Genomic DNA, 21,746 nt, shown 5'->3' on the forward strand with positions numbered 1-21,746 from the left:
GATTTTGTATCAAGATTTGAGGCTATATTTATGTAAGTATTATTTATGAGTAAAATTATATATCAATAAATAAATAAATTTTTGTGAATGTTGAGTTGGTAAATAATTCAAAAAATATATTAAAATTTTATTTTTTATTAATTCATTATGGGCACTTCCGCTGTAAGGCAAAGATAAGTTTTCGTCCAATACAATAATTATTTGTTTTGTTACGCCAAAGAAGTATAACTTCTAACGCGCGTACATTAGTACACACACCGATTTTTTTTCCAAGTGGTAGGCATAATACCTATTTGGATAGTGCTGGATGCGAGCCGGCAAATAAAATCTTAGCAGCACATCAATGGCGACCAAATAAGCAAAATACTACAGTTATGCTGGCGCTGCTCCGTTTATGAGTCAAAAGTCCGAAGACAATATCGTCCAATTTGTCTATTATGCTCTACGACTGACCAACGGACGATCAACGAGCCATAAAAAATCTAAAGTTGCGATAGTATTCTAATACCTAGGTATCTAATTCTGAATGTTGTGGTATTTAAATGTAGCGGTAGCAGTAGCAGTGAAAACAACACAAGTTTTACCTTTCGTTCAAGAATTTCATAAATTCAAATTAACAATTAATTGCTAAATCTCTCATTATCTAATACCTAATGTAAATTAACAAATTAACCTTAACCCATAGAATGCTACGCAACGGTATATCGTTGTTCTTGATAATGGCGAGGAATGCTAACAACGATCGTCGTTTTGCTTTTGATGCCTGAAATGTTAAGTTAATTTGGGAACATACTACCTACTGCCTCAGTGGTACTAAATATTCTATCTATTTAGTTTTATTGTTGTGTAATATACCCTGATTGATAGATTATGTCTTGTGACTAGGTTTAAAAATGACAACTATTGTATTTTTATCATCAAATCTGCATCTTTTTAATAAAAAAATTACGTTCCAAATACAAATTTCAGTTTACAATATAAACGTATTTCATTTTTGATTTGTTTACAGTAAAATTTTTGATGGTAGGACATTGTTATATTTTATTTTATACATTTGAAACAGTGGGAAAAGTATTTTAGAGCAGTGTTTCCCAGATACACGGATCATGACTCCCTGAAGGACCGTAGATTTTTTATTAAATTAAAGTAGATTTGTACTAAGTATATAAAAAAATGAAATAAAAATCATTTGCAATATTTTAAATGTTCCGACAAGCAAACACCATGAAGACCTTTTTCACAAATCAAAATATTAAATTAAAATTAAAATAATATTTGAAGTAACCGAAGGATTCCAATAGCTGTTAAAAATCAAAACTCGATAGTTCGTTTCGCTCGCACACGTGATCGTCAGTATGATAGAGCGAGAAAGAGAAGTTCAATTAATTTTACGGTACATGAGTGCGGGATATCTAATTGCCTCATTATCTATTCAAAACGATAAATTAATTATGAAACTTGTTTTCATAATATTCTGATTTCAAAGAATCAATTAGAGTGGTAACATGTCTAAAAACAATTTAATATTTTCATTTATCGACAATAATTGGTAGCAATTCTCGTCCGGATTTTGAAAAACATCGTTGCAGCCATAGGGTTATTAAGTTTAGAACAATAGTTATTAGGTTCAGTTTTTTTTTTGGTTCAAATAGTCCGCCGAGCCAAAAGTCCGAGGACAATATCGTCCATATAGAGCCCACATGTGGCACGTGGGTCAAAATAGAGTTTTTATGGTTTTTCACAGTGGCCTGGACATTCCTTAAACTTCCTAGAAGTTCTATTTAGGTACCTACCTGGTTCCGGTTTCGTAGTTACTATTTCAATGAAAACAATATAATTGTTGTAGACACATTGGCCCTTAATGATGTGTTTCTACATTTAAAAAAGGTCCGCTCACTGGTGCGCTTATTCGCAACGCAAACGCTTGCCATCCGCTTGCATTTGATGCTAATTTCGTGCAGGAATCAGCCATAGATTTAATAATTTTGTTAATTTAAAATACCTAGCAAGTAAATAATATTAATATTTTACATACGCCAAATATTCTATTATTATTATTATTATTAAACTGGCGCTAGGGGCCGTTCAGATCCATGGCCGACTGCACAACGTTTCTCCAGGAATCTCTGTCCAGCGCTCTCTCTTCCCAGTTGACTATCCCCAGCCTTTCCGCATCCCTTTGAATGTTGTCCGCCCGATTGTTGAATATTCTATAATTTTCATAAATAATTAAATATGAAAAATATACGTATACTATAGGTAGGTAGGTAGATAGCGCTTTCAGAATTACTAGGTAAAACTTTTACCACTTCGCGTAAAATGTATCATTATATGAAAACTAGGTGGCAGCCAGCGATGCCAACCGTACTATTATTAAAACATATTTTGTACATACCATAATTACGATATAAAAGTCCGAAAATACTTAATTGTATTTAAATTCTGAAAAAAAAATTCACAATAGAATTTATCTAAAAAGGATCTTATTAATTTCCCTATGTGTAAAAACGGATTTACTTAATTTTGGCGCTTGGAATTTACCAAAAAAAAGCTCTCGTTACGTGTAATTTTTATCTAAAAAAAGGTCTCGTTATTCACTTAACGTGTAATTTTTAAAAATGGAGAAAATTATTGGTCATTCAACAACTAGGTACTATATTTCTTGCCGAAATATGTACTATAATTATGGAGGCCTTTATTATAATTCCACTTTGAAAATATGGCAACACTGGTAGAAGCATTGGTTGCAGCCATAGACTCATAGACCATAGAGTAAACTAAATACTAATGTCAGAGTGACAGTTAAGTGTTGACAAAATCGAAGTGTACTTGTATTCGGATGTAGGAGAAGCGCCTGTATTACTTAACTTAGAAGTCGAGGATAATGCCAGGTTTGACTATTCACAGCATTAAAGTGTTTTATTTATTTTTTATCCAATTCACAAACTATTTTCGACTAATTTACTATTTTTCTTCTCAGGGAAAAAAAGAAGTGGATTCATGACAAGTCTACAACGAAGCAAGTATGGAGATTTTCATACTTTGATGCCACAACTTCGGAAAGATGAAAGATTTGTTGCCACCGGTGATACTTTCTACACAATTGGCTATAGTTTTCGAGTTGGATTTTTAACAGTCAGTGCAATCGTGACAAAAATTTTGAAGCTATTTGCAAAAAATTAGAAAGTGAATATTTACCCCAACCTACAAAGGAAAGAATCTGCTGAAGGGTTTAAGATATTATGTCAATTCCATAACTGTATTGGCAGTGTCGAGGGTAAGCACGTCACCATCAAGTGTCCAGGAAAAACTGACTCCAACTGCTGGTGTTATTACTAAATTTAGACAATGATCCAGGACGTGCAGCGAGATTAACATTTTCGACTCGAGAATGAGAATTCGTATGAGAATTTAATGAATGAGTACCAAAATAAATTACAGGTATAGCAAAAAAGCTCCTTAAATCTAGAGTTAGATTAAGATTAATCCTGCGCTGTTATTGCTTCATTTCAGTGCCTTTAATAATACTAAAGCGCAAACCAAATTGAGGTGCATATTGCACTGCAACTCATGCTGTTGCGGTGACAAATTTGGTCCATGGTTTCGTCATTTTACAGAATATTTTGAACCATCACCATCTCTCAGTGGCGATGGGTGACTATTGGAAAGAGGTAAGCTGTGGAGATCAGAGAAAAAGAGCACACTTGTCAGGTAACTTACGGGAAATAAGAAGATAATACTTATGATATTACTACTGATGAATAGGTGCACACTAATGACAACGACACACTGGTCATATGTTTCACTGCTGAATTTGTCAAATTATTTAAATCACTTATGCCAGTAGAATTCCACGCAGACTTTTCTTTAGCAAACAATACGCATGGCCAACAAAAAAGTTTGTTTAATGCATAGCTGCCAGCTAAAAACGAATATTTATCATATAAATTGTTGTGAAAATGTCTAATATAAGTTTTTTTGCTGTATTCAAATCTAAATAAACCCTTAAAAGGTCAAGCTTTGATAATTTTTGATTTTTGAAGAAACGACAAACTGTCACTTCATATCGAATATTATTCTCATATGTATATCCAATAAATTTAACTCAATATTATGTTATATTTCAATACTCAATACGATTGATCTTATGCATAGTTTGAGTACAAAACATCTATTTAAGACCGACACAATAATTTGGAATCATTACTAAAATGGATTCATACTAAGTAGCATTAAAACAGTTAATTTAACAATAATTAATATTGTCTAAAATTGTGTCTGATATAATTATTATAACATAGTGTATGCTCACAATTTTTGAAGTTATACTTCTTTTGGCACGTTTGGGAAAACAGATGCGAGTGTATTTTTGTTAAGCGGTGTGTGGAAGCTCCATCGCGAACGGATACCAAATCTAGACTAAGCTTCATAGACAGCTCGGAGTGGTGGGGATTTGCAGGCAATTTCATTATAGATTATTTTGTTTTCATAATAATTTATTTCTTAATGTGATGATTTTCTATTTTATTATTCCCATGCACAAGAATTAGGCGGGAAAGTAATACATTAAGATGTTATTTTGTTTACGAAAGTTGAAAGAAAAACAACATTAACATTATATTTTTTTCAGATCGTTGAATAAGCAAATCAAAGAGAGAAAAAACCATGAAGTAAACTTGTGAGATGATTTGAAACGAGATGCCAACAAACTGACTGAGCTGGAGAAGCGACTGACGGAAACCACAGCCGACATGGAGAGGCAAAGGGAGGCCATCAACGATCACAACCGACAGTTTTATGAGGGCAAAAAAAAACCAAAGATCAAGCTCAAAGCGCCAGAAAGTAAGATGACAATAACTTAATGACTTCCTAAGTAAACATTATTAAAAAATTATAATTTTAAAATCCTGTTTTGTCAAAATGGCTGTCTACTTATTAATTGAATTTTTTACAGTGAGCTATGGCGGAAGGAAACTACAATGACCCAGTATCTGTCATCCCTGAAGGAGGATCTTGCCAAAGCCGACCAAACTCTTAGGTTCATGGCAGGAAAGGTAATACTTATACATATTTATATTGTTGCATCTTGCCTAGCTATACCACATACCAGTGGCGAAGACTCCATACTAGGCGATTATTTAAAGCCTACCTTCTTAAGAAAAATAGTTTTATTTTCATATTAACTATTTATATAATCACAAATAATAATATATTCAATATGCCCCAAAGACATTTATCGTTTAATTGTCATAATTTTACGATCTTTTCCCATATTTCAATAAGCACCATCTATGGCATATCTTGAAAGTTTAAAAAAATAAAACACGCCGCGTTTCACTTCACATATTGTATAGGATTATTTTTGCATTAATCGACGGGTTTTTCAATATGAAGTTTTTTTCTCATAATTTCAAAATGTCTGGCGTCCCGCATACAAATGTGCAAGCTGTTTCGTTAGCGCTTGCGTCGCGAGAGCGCATTTATTCAAAATAATTAATAAAAAGATAATTTAAAAAAATAATTTCTATGCCATTAAATCACATAAATATGTATTGATAAAAATATAAAATAATTTATCTCGTGATTTTTATTTATTCATTAGTTCACTCGTTAGACAATTTAGATATCTGATATTGTACCTACCTAAGTCTGTGTTTTAAATATAGAAGTATTTTAAAATGTCTAGTTTTACGGGTCAAATTATAAATTGTTATGGAACATAATACATATACAACAACGGATATTTTCATACATGATAGGTAATATATTTTGAGCGTATGTTACGTTTATAAATGTTTAGGAAAATACATAAGTAATTCAAGCTAATTGCTTAGTTTTATGAACTAATTATAACAAACCAATTAAGCTTTTGAAATTTCTACGTTTTAGCGTACCTATTCATATTGGGTTATCTTCTTATTTCCCGCAAATATATCTGACATGCATGGTTACTACCACAGCCTACCTCTTTCAAAAAGTCACCCTTCGCCACTGCCACATACAGACTTCACCTATAGGAAGTCGAGGAGACAGTCGGCATGTGAGATTAGTACAGGGTATAGCGCAAGACGCAACGTCTAGGCATTGTAGTGGACGCGCACTCTTAACGCTTTCTATTGCTCCACAACTTTTACCACCCCACTTTGGGATTCACCACTTTAAATCAATAATATAAAATGTGAAACAAAATAATATATTCAGTACTCTCTCAGTAATCCGCTACCCCAAAAACCTGACAAGTGTCCAATTAGTGAATGCGGCGGATTATAGTACATACATACAAAATATGGTAAAAATTGAAACAGGTATTTCCTAATAATAGTTTTTTTAAGAAATATGTACTAGCAACTTACGGTTTTATTTATAATCAAAATCAAGATACATATTTATTAACTAAATATTAAACACTAAATCACTTGACACAACCAGTTGTTCAGTGAGGCAGATATTCTTGAATGGCTTAGGATTCCTGGCTTTCCCTATGACCAAAAGTTTCATTTTATGTGTCCCGCATTGGAGCACAGCATAATTGTGATGCGGTACATTACTTTCTTTGCGATGAACGTACGTTTTACGAAGGATAAGTTTCCAAAATAAACCCGTCTCATCTGCGTTGTATACTTGTACGCGGCGGACTACTGAATTGATGGAACAGATCAAGGGCTCGGAGTTGGAACTCAGCACGCTGCGTCAAGAACTTCATAAGACGGAAGCCAATATTAATAGAATCGTCCCGGAAATGCAGAAGACTGAGACAAAACAGGGCAAAGCCGAGTACGGATGATGTTTTTCTATATATAAATAAATGAAGATTATTGGTTTAAATTTCATGACATCTGCATCTCAGCCACTGCTGGATGAAAGCTTCTCCTTGCTGTCTCCACTCTTCTCACTCTTTAGTATTTTGTTGTCACATACTTCTGCTAAACTTGATTATCTCATTGACCTAGCGGGGCCTGCTCATAGTTGATATTTTTTTAATGTCTCTTGGATACCACTGGATGGTCTCCACTTTGAATACTTTACGCTTTGTACTATGTCCAACACTTTTTTTTGCTCCCTTACTCATTTCATCATGTTTGTTAACATTGATGTGATCTTAATTGTTCATTAAAATTTCTCTTTCGCAGAGACATTTTTGACAAGGTGAAAGCCGATATCAGGCTGATGAAAGAAGAATTATCTTCCATTGAGAGATTCTGTGGGCCTAAAGAAAGATCTCTGGCTCAATGCCGATCCGGTTTGGAGGCCATGCAGGCCACGAAGGAGGGGCTGAAGTCCGAACTGCACCAGGAACTGATGAACCAGCTGTCAACGGCTGATCAGGGGAAGGTGGACGAGTTGAATGATGCTATCCGGAGACTTAATCAGGAGAATAAGAAGGCGTTCAGTGCTAGGATGAATTTCGAAGCCACAGAGAATAAACTTGAAAATCTGTTGACAAATAATTTGATCAGGTTTGTATTATTGGTTTAAAGATTATAGGTGCCAGGCCAAAAGGCGTATCGGACAGAAATCAGTTATTTACTGACTGTTCATTGCTTAGAATATCATATTCACCATTCCCAAAATATCAATTTTTCAATTAATCAAAATTTTCAAACTACCCTAGTATTGAATAATGATAATATGTTTATTTTGTTCATTTAGACGTAAAGATGAGTTGGTACAGGCTCTCCAGGAGATCTCAGTTGAAGATCGAAAGACACGTTTGTCAAATAGTAAAGCCGATGTTTTGGCAGCAGAAAAGAGAATCAAAGCCAGCACTCAAGATTTGGAAGACGTGGATAAGAAACTTCAGGATGCCGTCAAGAAAGAGAAGCATCTTAAAACCAAATTGGAAATGTGGAAAAATAAGGTAATTATGTCATGAGAATTCCTATTAATAATTTTAACTTATTACTTTCAAACAACTTCTCCCTACTTCTGCAATGTTTATCGAATTGTTATTGCATAGATACTAACTATTATTTTTTTTTTAAATTCTGATGTTTATTTTCAGGAAAAAGAAGCTTCTTAAATGGAAGAATACACCAAGGATCTAGAAAAGATGGCATCCAAAGAGGTCCTCATTCAGGAAAAGATTCAAGAATCACTCGACAAGGTCACTGCACTGGGAACGTTACCGAATGCTCCAGATTTGCACACTAAATACCAGAATATGTCACTTATAAATGTAAGATATTTTTCTCTCCCTTATGTAGCAAATGTTGATTTGTACACATTCCAAGGAGAATCTCACATTTGTTATACTAAACCCATCCTAAATTCATTGAAAATGTGTCTTCGGATTAACATTTCATCTCCGTGGAATGTAGTAACAGGATCAGGTACTTTTCATGTGATCAAAATGGTACAAATTATAAGGATAAGGAAAGATCTCTAGGAAGGATAAGAAAAGTAATTCAGTGAAAAACCAATAATTTGGATTTAAGCAACATTTCACTAACTAATGTACCGAGGACAGCTAGGTATATCTCGTCTTAATTAATCTAATATTTTCAAAATGCGTAACTAGGTACAACGAAATAATGTGTTTAATAATTCTGTGGAGTTGTGCATGATTATCAAAACCAAGCAGATAAATTGAGGTTTTTAAGCCGAATGGCCAACATGCAGTGATTAAAAATATAATAAATATTTATATATATTTCATTTATAAACTTGAGTTTTTTAAGTATTTTATTAATAAATAGATATGACAAAAATGAATGTTTTATTTTTCCCCTGGCTGTTATGTTTTTTCATGTTCTGTTTTGTCACCGTTCTGTTTCTTCATGTTCTGTTTTGTCCGGTTACCGAAAAATAATTATATTAACGAGTGCAAAGGGTTATTCTGTAAGTGAGTGCAATAAAAAGTGGTGAGAACTGTCATCTTCAAAAGATGCTTTGCGAGGTTGGAACATGGTTTTATAATGTCACACAACTCCTGTAAGACCAACCTCAAATAATACATTGTTACGACCGACCATCAGTAGTGCTACGACAGTTATGTATACACTACAGGATTAACATGGAAAGAGGTGTTGGGCCTTGAGGGATCTTGCAAGTTGTGTTATGCTTGCGGCTGGAGTCTGTGTGTTATTCTACAACTAAAATGTCATGGCTGCTTATGAACGGAATCGGGGATTGGGGGGGGGCATAGGTTAGGTATGTACGGATATATAGTTTTGCAGATTACAGTTAAGATATCCACAGCCGTGATATAATGGTATGTCTATAATATGGCAATTTTGATGAGTATTTCACACGTGTTTAAAATTATATATTATTAAATTCATAATCAAGTGGAATTAGTAGCAGATTTTTCTGATAATCTGCCATGAGAAGGATGTGGATAAGTATAGATAATATGGTGTGAATTGATACGATAGATACCTACATGTTGATAAAAATGTATATCCAAATATTATTTCTTATCTACTCTACTTTGATATTGAAATTCTCAAATTTGTTAATAAAATAATAGGCAGAGCCGGCCTGGCCTTATCATATACATGGGCCAAAAAGAGTTTGTGAATGCACATTAATACTACCTATCTTTTAATTCGTTAACATAATTAAAAATTGGCAACTGATAAAAACTCAAAAAAAAATTTTAATCAGCATTTTCCATTTTGTGGCATTGACAGCTGAAATAATTTACTTCAAACAGAATAATATTATAAATAATTAAGTACCTACTTGATTTCAAACAAGTATCCTAAAATAGTCCATACATCAAGAATATCCTACCAATTAAATATTGGCTTATAATTTATTAGAGCATATGGACACTACACCATGCCTTCAAGAATCCCCGTTGCTTGCCGTAGGCGTTCCGTAGCTCCGCTATATTCACCCAGATTAGGGTACCCAATAGTTTTCATTTCGCGACCCAAGAATCAACCTATCCAAAATCAAAAAAGAAAGTGTTGTTACCTTCCATAAAAAAAATTTGACCAAGCCGAGAACATTTTTTAGCTCTTTAATAAAACATTTTCTGAAAGTTTTTAATTTAATTATTATCTCAAAAATTTTGTTTTTGGAGAAAAAGTTTGAATTTTTTATTATCCACTAAAAAATAACAGTATAGATTTTTAATAATAACAGATAAATTTTAATTGTGGTTTAAGATTACTTATTATTTATTCTCTTTTTGTTTCGGGCCGCATGATTGTTGTCAATCTGAGGTCCAATTTGTTAAACTGGCTTAAGGATGCCCCTGATAATAGGATCTCTATTTATGTTTTTTTAAAGGAGCATACAATGTAAGGCTATTGGCAACGTGATTACTGAAAACCGAACATTGTACAATGAATGTCATTTTCATTTTGGATAATCCTTTATGAGAATATCTTATCTATGTTGTATTTATTGTGTGGCAGGTGTTTAATTCATGATTCATCAATTATTGATTAAAGACAGGTGTACATTAGATAAGGGAATTATAATCCAATATCAATGTGTTCAATGTAGTCTTTATTAATACAGTGACTGCAGCAAGTTGTTTCACCGAAACAGAATCTCAGTTTATAAAAGTCTCTTTTTGTGATCCAATAGTGTAACTAAAATGCATTGTCGTTGATGGTTTTATATCAATGTGAGAAAATGAAATACTTCTCAAGCTACATCTATTTGCTGGTTATTTTATGGGCCCAACACACTGTATTAGACGCTGACAATTATGAGAATGATAAGCCAACATGCGTGTGGTATGGGCAGTGTTATAAAAATGAAAATCATTGGTTGAATTGTCACACTGATCAACCTGCCAAACCGATAAGCGAATGGGAATCAGAAGATCAGGGAAAATTGGCAAAAAGATGTCCACATCTTATTACAAATGGTGAGTAATAGCTTTGAAAGAATCTGTAACATATTGACCACGTATAATACAAATCATTGAATGATCGCATTAATTAATTTATTTCTCATTTATTTGAATTTTTCGATTAGCTAGTGGTATTGGTAATTGTGCCGCAGAGGTGGCCATGAGCTTTAATAATTTTTTTTTACGAAAACACTTCTTTCCATGTAGACAATTATAATAAATAACCTTTTCTGTCGACGCATCGGCTTTTCGATCCAATAATCGTTAATTGAAAATTTGATATTTTCATACATTTTGATGCACCTTTATCTATATGAGGTAATATTAGGTTGGGGTAGGTTAGATTAGGTTAGGTTTGGTTTGGTCTAAAAAGAAAATTGTAAAATCTCATGGCCACCTTTGCGGCACATTTACCGTGGTATTATTTACAATTGTCACCAGTCAGCTGTTTGTTATAATTGGGCATGTATTTTATTATATTGATGTCATATAAATGACATGGAGAAATTTTAAAATACTCTTGAGGTCTTGAAAATACGGAATTTTGTGTAGATGAGACCCCGTGCTCTTATAATTGAAACACCAACAGAATATTTTAACCGACTTTTGGGAGGCTGCGACAATTATAACTTGAAGTGTCATGGCCGCCGTTGTGGCGCTGCAATATATTATGAAAGGATTGCCAGTATTAGGAGATTTTATTCCCCCTACTTTGGTTCAGAATGTGAATATCGAATACAATTACCAGATGACTAATTTTTCCAATCTGTGGGGATATTTTTAGATATATGGTAACACTAAAATATCAAAGAATATCCACCTGTCATTGCATCGACTTTATTTATAGGCCCAGTGAGCTCATTTTGTATTTTTTCTTCGCAGTAGGTTATAACACAACTTATAATCCTCCTGCTACCACTGTTCAACATATTTTGTATCACTCTTCTTTTTCCATGCCAGCCTCTTAGTCGGAGCATATGGACACCATGCAGCGCCTCCAAGAATCCCTGCCTCTCGCCAGTCTTCTTGCTTTGTTCCAGGTCAAACCAGCATCCCGTAGCTCCGCCGTATACACTCTATAGATAGTATTTAGCGGCCTTCCAGGATGCCGAAATCTGGTCGGCTTGAAGAACAGGCAAGCCAGGTTGAGGTTCTCTTCTGGCATCCGCAGTACGTGGCCGAACCAGGTACAACGTCGCCTCTTTACTCTCAGCGTAATGAGAGGCTGCTTGGTGCGTTCCCTTATCTACTCGTTGCTCTTAAAGTAATACCACCCCCACACACAGTATCCTTCGCAAACATCTGTTTTCGAAGCTCAGTATACGGTTGCCCTGAGCGCCTTTGTAAGGTGCCATGATTCGCTACTGTAAAGCAGCACTGTCAGAATGCAAGCGTCGAATTGGCAGCATTTGATTTTGACCGAGTACAATCGTGAGTCCCAGACGCTCCGCTTCGAGTTCCAGCCATTCCCATTGGGATAGTGAGCCCTCTCTGCAAAATGCCATCTTCCGTGATGTGTACCCCCAAGTATTTGAAGCTGTCGGCGCTCTCGATGTTTTACCAATCGCTAATCAAAGGGAAACCTGGATCAGGACAGGTGCTATTACACAAAGCGTTGGTTTTTTTCGCGTTGATTTTCAAACCAACGCGAGATGAGTTGTCATACAACCTGTCGATTGTCTCTTTTAAATTATTAACACGTTTAAACACTACACGAATTTGCAGCACGCACAAATAACGAACGTCAAATGATTGCAAGGCGAAGGGAACGAAGAGGAAATGGCTAGGGAGCATTGTAGTTCTCGAAATGGCCACGCTTCACGCTATACTTGCCGCAATCTAGATTTTTAGTCAGATCTTCTCAATAATTATATAATTGGTTAATTGCAAATTTGAATAATCATAATATTTATTTTTCTAAGCATTTACGGTAACAAAAAATTTAAAACAAAAGATTTCTTACATCTTGCTCACCTCAAAAAATTCAGACGTCACTTCAATATGTTTCAATATACTTCAAATGAAAGTATTCAATAATAAAGAGACATTGCGTTGATAAAATTTTGTGGTCATATATGATCATCATCATCAGCCGGGGTCGATCCACTGCTGGATTGGTCTCTAGTTCTTAGCTGCCACGTACATCCACCAAACTGTATGAGTTCATCTATCCAACAGGCTTTAGGGCGTACCTGTGAGCGTTTAGTGCCCTCCTTGGTTACCACTGTATGACAGCATTTGTCCAGCGGTTGTCCTCTCGCCGAGCGACATGTCCAGCCCATTGCAATTGAGTACCTTGGTATCAAAGTGGGACAAACGCCACCTCCCACTAAATTCATGTTTTAATTGATTATGGTAGTGCAAGTAATGCTCTTTTCAAAAAATCCACCAAAAGTATCAAAAACGGTAGTTTTCATAGAGATTTTTGAGCTTAAAGTTGGTATGTTATATAAAAAACGGACACTTTTCACACACGTTTGTGAGTCTCCTGTAAAATTTTGTAAATGGCTTATGTCCGACTTTGATACCAAGGTACTCAATTTCCTCTGCTTAGCGACCTCTATCACATTGCATACTTTTGTCTGGTTCCTTATCCATTGGTTTATTGTGCGATCTTTACGTTTTATGCCCAAAATGCACCTCTCCATGTCCCATGTCGCTACACATAATTTTTAATAAAACATTGAATATTTCGTGATTTAGAAACCGCAAAAATACATAAACTATATCTTCAATTTACTGTATTAGATAATCTTCTTCTTTGGCCATATCTGCCCCTTAGCTGGATCATTTGGACACCACGCGGTGCCTCCAAGAATTCCTGTCGCTAGCCAGTCTTCTTGTGTCATTCCATGCCATACCAGCATCTTGTAGCTTTGTCGTATACGCTCTATAGATAGTATTTAGCGGCGTTCTGAGAAGCTGGAATCCGGTGATTCGCTTGAAGAACAGATAAGTCAGGTTGAGGTTCTTTTCTGGCATCCGCAGTACGTGGCCGAGCCAGGACCAACATTGTCTCTTCACTATCAGTGTGATGAGAGGCTGCTTGGTGCGTTCTCTTAACTCCTCGCCAAGTCAACGCACACACAGTATCTGTCGCAAACATCTGTTCTCTAAGCTCAGTATACAGTTACTTTGAGCCTTCGTAAGGTCCCATGATTCTCTACCATAAACCAGCACCGTTAGAATGCAAGCGTCAAATAGGTGGCATTTGGTTTTCAATGAGTACAATCGTGAGTCCCAGACACTCCGTATCGGGTTGAATGTTGTTACAGCCATTCCCATTCGTATATTAAGCTCTCTTTGTAAAATGCCATCTCCCGTGATGTGTACCCCCAGGTATTTGAAGCTGTCGATGCTCTCGATGTTTTATCCGTCGCTAATCGGTAGGAAATCTGGATCAGGACAAGTGCTATTGCACAGATCATTGGTTTTCTTCACATTGATTTTCAAACCAACGTGAGACGAGTTGTCATGAAGCCTGTCGATTATCTTTTGAATGTCCTCTATTAAGTTATCAAATTGGACAGCATCATATACGTATTCCAGGTCTCATAGCTTCACCGTGGGGGTAACAGGTATGCCTCGGTCAGGTGGTATTGATTTTCATTAAATAATATAAAATATTAATATAATTTTACAGATACCAGAACTTGCTGCGATTATGAACAAGTAAGGACCATGGACAAAAATATGGAAATGGCGGAAGGGATCATATCAAGATGTCCAACTTGTCTGAAGAATTTTATGAAACACATCTGTGATTATACTTGTGGACCAGATCAGAGCAGATTTGCAGAAACAGTGACAAGTAAATATACACTTGCGATATTATTCCATTGGAATATCTAGTAATGTTATATAATTTACTATCTCATGGTACACATATGTATTTTATTTAATTCATAGGTGTACATATTGCAGGATCGATATTCCAATAATGATATCTAGGCGATAGCGATTTATTAAAGATCTAGGAAAACCAATAAATAGTATAAAAATGTCGTGAAATACTAAATTATTATTGTGTAGATATTGTTTCATACCGTATTCCACAAATTCATTGTGTAACTTAACAATTTAAAGCTTAGCCATTAGTTATTACTATAACCACTAAAAATTGAGTGTAACAAAAAAGTGCACGGGTTTCTGTAAGATATTCTGGATCCAATCACTTGAATGGTAAAGGAATAAACTAGTGTTATTCAGTCTGTCGAAAAGTAATGGTGCGTTGAAGAAATCATAATGCTAGATTCGCTTAAATCGAAATATCTAGACTAAAACATAACTATAACTGTACCATTATGGTGGCTGATTTGTGGAACTACAAATCGCAAGCTCATTCACAACTAATCTATGTCCCCAGTCGCATTTTTGTCCTTTACACTGCATAAGGGGCTATTGAATCATAGTCATGACCAGTTGCGGCTAGTCTAACATCATATAAGTGCACTGCACTGCAATGCTTGCATTTTTTTGAAACATCACTCATAGTTTTTCAATATTATCACTTATTGTAGTGCGAACTACAGCCAATATCAGTTACTATTCACCTCATACGTCATTTGAGCGGAAATCGACTGCACTCGTACGATATATTTAGTTTAAGTAAAATTAACTTTAAGCTATCTCTTCTTTTGACCATATCATATGAGCCTCCACAGAGTGGATGTTTGTATTAACAGATTTTTCAACAAGATTGCTCAACCTATTAGGTCCAAACACGAATTAAAAAACAATAAGTGTATTTGTCGAACCCAGAATTCGAACCTGGGACCCCACAACATTATAAGTCTTAAGTATTTTTATGATTCAAAAGTTTACACAAAAACGAGTGCAAAGATTTGTACCTGCTAATGAGTCGTATTTTTTGCAGATGGTTCGGGCGAAGATAAATATGTAAAAGAGTTAACAGTTGAACTCTCCTATGAATATATGGAGAAAACATTTAATTCATGTATTGGAGTAGTCATGCCACAGTCTGGAAATCTTGCTATGGATGTCTTATGCGGTCAACCTGCAGTTAACTGTACACCTAAAAGGTATAAGAAGACAAAAAGTTAACCAATTTAAAAATAATTGGCATAAAAACGGTTTTTACTATTTCACATGACCATTCATCTAAATCAGGGGTTCACAAAGTGTATCCTGCGGGCCAATTATGTCCCGTGTCACTTTTTGATGTGTCCCGCGAGATTTATGTTAAATCTGTATTACTTTTTATTCTTCATTTCGAATATTAAAAATTAAATATCCTCAAGGCAAGAATGAAGACTTTCACTTCGGGTAGGTATATCAAAATATAGTTAAACATGCTCATCAAATGGCTTCTTTATGTGGAAGTAGGTACCTATATTTGTGAAAATACATTTTCTACAATGAGAATAAAACAAACAGAAACATCAAAATTAACAGACAACCATATCGCATCTGTTTTGTGTTTTCACACCATAAAATTTGAGCCTAGACTGCAGGATTTAGTTTCAGACAATTGCATAAATCACATGGTGAAAAAATGTAATACTAATAAGCATAATAATAATGTATATTTGCCTTAAAAACACAATTGACTCATCACTAAATCTAAAATTATATTGAAAATGTTACAATGTTTACGGCTTTAGACAAATGTGGGCAACAAAAGTGTGAATTTTGCTAAAAAATGAATCTGCTATGCGTAATGATTTGGAGCTACTTTAATTATTAGCCACAGTAGTCTTTTTTTGGTTGTTTCACTTTCATATATGTATTTTCATTGTTTTTGTGTCCTTCACTGTCGAGGACCATGGCTGCTTTCAAATGTCCTAGTTATGTCTCTTAAGTGGTCCCTGCATTTCGCTATTTCCATAACCAAAGGTAATGAAAGACCCGTAGAGTCTGTCACTTGATCGAACCATCATACAGGCGATCTCCCTCTTATACGTCGACGCTCGATGTCTCCACTAACCTCTCTAGATTGTCGTCATCTCTTCGATCTGTGACCAAATACCGCTGAGAACCCTAATATATATTTTTGTGAGTTGATCCATTCTTTCCTCTAACATTAGACAGACAAGAGACATTAGACCTTTTCACTTTTCACAATGACTATAACTAGAGGGAGTCATATGAACTATTTCTGTAACAACACTTGATGGAGATTCCACAATGTCTTAAGTGTAGATAAATTGGTTACCATAGAAAAATTAATACCCTTAGTATATTGAAAGATGATAGCTATAACCACGTTTTATATCTCTTATCGATTGCATGGCATGTTTTCACATTTTATTGTATGTATGACACACTATTGTTATTGCTTTCAATTTTTTAAATTATAAATAATGGTGCTTTGTATAAAAGAAATCTTTTTCTGTACCCTAACACTTAATGCAAGGCATTTGTATCTCAGCACACTCCAAACAGATATATCAAGTTTTGAAACTTCTGCATTATTTACTTTTGTATAATTTTTTGGCGATTTTACGTGATTGTCCATTGAAATAATAATGATTGCATAGCGAATTCAAGTTTCAGAGCTTATATTGGCTATATTTAATTCATGGAATTGACCTAGTAAGTAAATCTAAAATTGTGTTGAAAATATTATAATTTTTGCTGCTTTTAACGGCTGATGGAGGCGATAACAGTGTGAAGCATTCTACACCTGAATCTGCAATGCGAAATGTTTTACAGTTAATTTAATCATTAATCTTAGTAACCTTTTGTTGGGCTTCATTTTTTATAAATATTTAGGTTCAGTCTACATAGAGAACACAGGGTTTTCAACATCTTTGTTTCTTACACAGATTTTGTATATTATTTTTACAGGTGGTTTGACTACATAGGTGACGTGAATGGGAACCCGTTTGTTCCCTTTTTAATTACCTTCAATGCAACTGTTAACTCTGAAACTGCTCTTTCACCTACAACATTGCATTGCGACGAGGCATATGAGGTAGGATTTATAAGAAATACATGAAATTATTACATGTTTGTACATTTGTATCTAAACTTATATTACATAATAGGTAGGTACATAATATAGTCACTGTACAGGCTAATTGGTGTAACCCTCAAATATCAAATTGTTCAGGAAGTAGGTTACAGCATTTCGTCGCTATAGGATTTGTTTCCCGAATATCCATTTTTGTCGAAATCGACATTTTAATGCAGTTCAATTTCTTTTATCGAACTCTACCGAAATCGTTTATAAAAACAATATATTTTTATCTAGGAACAGAGATATTTTTTTGAAAAACCCGAATACGCCATGTTAAGTTACAATTACTCCGTGTTGTTCTCCCGAATGTCCAACTATTCGTACCTGAATATCCAAGTTAATTTCGGTCGAAATAAATCTCTGGCTGAGTTTTTATTTCCCGAATATGACTTTTAGCCAATCAAACCGCGCTGACGCCGTGCATCTCGCTCCCACATTCACGCTGTCCAGCTCTAAAACAATCACGCCTACTTTCATATTTTTCGGCCGTCCGGAATGCTCTTTCAAATTTCGTCTTATTGATATTGTTTTTAAAGTTACTATTGTTTTAATAGTGAATTCATCAAATTTGAAGAGATCATTTATAGCTGATACATCACCCGTTCGCCCTGAACTTATAGTAAAGTTATGGAAGTGAGTATTTTAACCTAAATAACTGCATTTTGTTTTGATAAATGACACAAAATCCCAACGGTTATATGAATTCTACAGTGTGAACCGGCAGCTACTATGACGTAAAAAATAATTATTATTTCAAATTATTATTAATTAAACATTGTTTGTCTTTATTTTCCTTTTAATCTAGGTATTTCTATGAAAATAAAGGCGATGCTATTATTTATTTTTGAATGCGCTGATAGTTAATTTAATTTAATATGTATGTTAGTAACTATTTATTTGGTAAATATTATATACTTAGGATATTGGTACCTACCTAATATTAGCAGCCAATGGTAATTAATTTATAGATGCTAATATTTTGTATTGTCATTCCAATAGTTAATATATAATATTTATTTGGTGGTTTGTAATAAGTTTAATTGTTAATTATAGAAATATATAGATATAATAATATACAGATATATATACATAGATTTTTTTTTTTTTTTGGAAAAAGTATTAATATAAAATTGTTAGCAAGTACGAGTAAGTACCATCATAAAATATTGGAGAAATCCGTGACGTCGGTTAGTAATTGAAGTAGTAGATACGTACTTTTATTTAATAAACCAAAACCGATCGCCGATAGTCGCATGATTTTGAAGAATACTGATGAGCAGGTATTAAAAGGCCAATAGTTAAAGTTTGTCGTCATAAGTATGTCACCTCGTAGCATAGTGGATAATTTGTGGACTGAGTCGTAAACCCAGGAGATGCAGGGACGATTCCTGCCGGGTGTCTTACTTTTTTCAAAAAGATTTTTTCTATTGGTTATAATATATTTTCTCAGAAGTGATTTTAAAAATTATGTATGTTCAATAATTAGAATGGTACATTCTTAAATCTTGTGAATTATTCGTTGAATAAAAAAAAAGATTATTAAAAACTATTTTATTACTTATTACGAAAAAAACCGAAAAAAGCGAATGCCGCATGTTATTATTACCTACACACTTGGGTTATTACGATCATTAGGTATTTAAATAGTAAAAGTAATCATTAACAATTATCGTGTAAATAAATATAACATTTGAGGTGCGTACTTTTTGACCACTCAGTAATCCGTGGGCCGTGCAGCAATACGCTACGGTCTTAAGTCCCGAATGTCCTTGTTTTGTCCCGAATATCCATTATTCTGAGAGAGCGCAAAAAATTTCCCGAATATCCACAACGAGTACTTGTAAATAAAACGCATTTTCTGTGCATTTACTGATTTATACCAGTATATTATTCTTGGAATTTATTCTTAGATAATGTTGCAATCATACAGTGTAGAAAAAATGATTGATACATCTACTGATATTTCATAATACGACAATGAAATTTGTTTTTCGTCTCCTGAAAAATTGACATTTGGTCTATTCGGGAAACAAATCCTATAGCGACGATTTGGCTGGAATATTTTTTGTCAAGTTACAAAGGGAATAGGACAACTGGACGCCAAAACAATTGGACGCCGCACTGTCGTAGACACGTAAACGGAACGTAGACGATAAATTTTAATTAGTTTCTATCTACTACATGGTAGTTTTAATTCATTTTATTCTTGACATAATGTTCTTTTATTGCGGATGGAGAATTACTATGCCTAAGGCTTTAGGTATATAAAAATAAAAAACTCTTTTTTCGTTGGAACTGAAACATATGCACGATTAAATCATTATTTATGTGTGCATATTTAAATTCTCATAAACTATTAAATCATAATATCAAAATATAAATATACTTAACGGCTATTTATTTTCGAATTGTGTGGCATCCAGTTGTCCCAGCGCTAAATCGTCCTAGACCCGTTACAAATGGCTTAAAAAATAGACATATGACATAATTTTTGAAGTTATTCTTCTTTTGGGATGTAGTGAAATTGAGAAACCGTTACGGAAGTGGAAATGACGTCGGCCGCGTAATCAAGGTATACCAACGTGCATTTGCGAATAGATATGCTGTCCTGTCATGGCGGCCGCCTGCGTCCATAGATAAAAGACGTATATAATATACTGTGCCCCGCCAATATTAATTTATTTTCTCATGAAAAAAAACGCGGCCACGAGTGCATTCGAACCGCTGACCTTTAGATTGGCAGCCGAACGCTTCTAGTCTTCATACTATGGCTCGCCGCGGTGATATTGATAATATTATTATATAAAGATTTCCTGCGAACGGTTGCCAATTGAAGTGGTTACACAATAAATTTAATTTCACAACATCGCAGTAAGTCGCAGTAATTGAATTGAACTTCTGTTCGCGTGGGTTTTTACTATATTACGTACCTATCTGTCATTTTCTCGAAATACTGCGTTACCTATGAATATTATAATTAATATTTTTAGGATTAGGCCGGGAATATACGGGCAACTTCGTGTTGCTGCTGCCGGCAGTGGCAACTCACTGCTGCCGACCTCGGCAGCTGCAGTCGACGCGCTGCCCTGAACCGCCGAGTTGCGGCAGTTAATTTGTCGCCACGTCAAAAATACACTCGGCAGCTCTAGCTGTCCGGTATAGCAACTCAGCCCCTCCCACCTCTCTCACCGCCTGGCGCTTAGTCATGCGCACCGTCATTCCAGTCCGAGTTTTTGCCAAATATGGACGACAATAATTTTGACACGGACGCTTTTATAAGTGACATAAAAAACTATGAGTGCATTTGGAATCTAAAATGTGAATCATATAGTGATAGTAGTAGTTCGTAAACTCCATATCCCGCTGACACATTTGCTGCCAAGCATGGCGGCATAAGTTGCCTTGGTCGGCAGCTCGTTTGCTGCCAGCAACACAAAGTTGCCCGTATATTCCCGGCCTTAAGAAAAAAAAAAATTCAAGTTAATATTTTGTTACAAAGACAAACAAATACAAGAATACAAAAAAAATAAATTAATGACAAACCATGTCTCGCAGATTTGATTGTCAAACAAACATTCTAAAAATATTTAAATGAGTTAAATATCGTTAAACATACTGTATTTTCAATCAATATTATAAGCATTTATCATCAATAAATATTATTTTAGGCGAAGACTCAACATTTTCGTAAAATTATATATACTGTTTACGTCAGCTTTAGGTTATATTTATGAAAAAGCATTTCGTAACTATCACTAAATTCACCTTAAATAAAACACATTGTTTAAATTTTATCGATTCTAAAATAATACTGGATGGATTTCGAGGTTAGCAGTTTGTCGATAGTCCAGTTAAAACTTATGAATGATTAGTAATATTGATGGTGTAACTATTTATAGGTTTGATTCTATAGCGTCCGTTCTACGGTGAAATGTTTTACGTACAATTTAC

The 21,746-nt window shown here is 34.6% G+C and overlaps 2 protein-coding genes and 1 long non-coding RNA gene across 3 annotated transcripts in view; all 3 read left to right on the forward strand.

Moving 5' to 3' along the window:
- The first annotated feature begins 2,792 nt into the window (after positions 1 to 2,792).
- Positions 2,793 to 5,054, forward strand: LOC147079829 (uncharacterized). The gene is made up of 4 exons (XR_015070397.1): positions 2,793 to 2,891; positions 2,981 to 3,441; positions 4,631 to 4,842; positions 4,955 to 5,054. It is a non-coding gene; the product is annotated as an uncharacterized LOC147079829 (long non-coding RNA).
- A 1,391-nt stretch (positions 5,055 to 6,445) lies between these two features.
- LOC147079830 (structural maintenance of chromosomes protein 3-like) lies at positions 6,446 to 8,610 on the forward strand. The gene is made up of 4 exons (XM_085944838.1): positions 6,446 to 6,774; positions 7,131 to 7,457; positions 7,651 to 7,858; positions 8,003 to 8,610. Exons 1-4 carry the CDS (start codon positions 6,647 to 6,649, stop codon positions 8,018 to 8,020), a joined length of 681 nt encoding a protein of 226 aa, XP_085800964.1. The 5' UTR covers positions 6,446 to 6,646; the 3' UTR covers positions 8,021 to 8,610.
- The window catches only part of LOC147079831 (NPC intracellular cholesterol transporter 1 homolog 1b-like), a 47,905-nt gene continuing 34,221 nt past the window's right edge, over positions 8,063 to 21,746 (forward strand). Inside the window, exons 1-4 of the mRNA XM_085944825.1 lie at positions 8,063 to 8,176; positions 14,457 to 14,624; positions 15,690 to 15,855; positions 17,624 to 17,750. Coding sequence (XP_085800951.1) covers positions 14,495 to 14,624; positions 15,690 to 15,855; positions 17,624 to 17,750 — 423 coding nt within the window. The 5' untranslated portion in view covers positions 8,063 to 8,176; positions 14,457 to 14,494. The remainder of the gene's footprint in view (positions 8,177 to 14,456; positions 14,625 to 15,689; positions 15,856 to 17,623; positions 17,751 to 21,746) is intronic.

This window comes from Rhyacophila brunnea, unplaced genomic scaffold (assembly GCF_057557595.1).
Source record: "Rhyacophila brunnea isolate RB1 unplaced genomic scaffold, BYU_Rbru_1.0 scaffold_1, whole genome shotgun sequence".
Classification (NCBI taxonomy): Eukaryota; Metazoa; Arthropoda; class Insecta; order Trichoptera; family Rhyacophilidae; genus Rhyacophila; species Rhyacophila brunnea.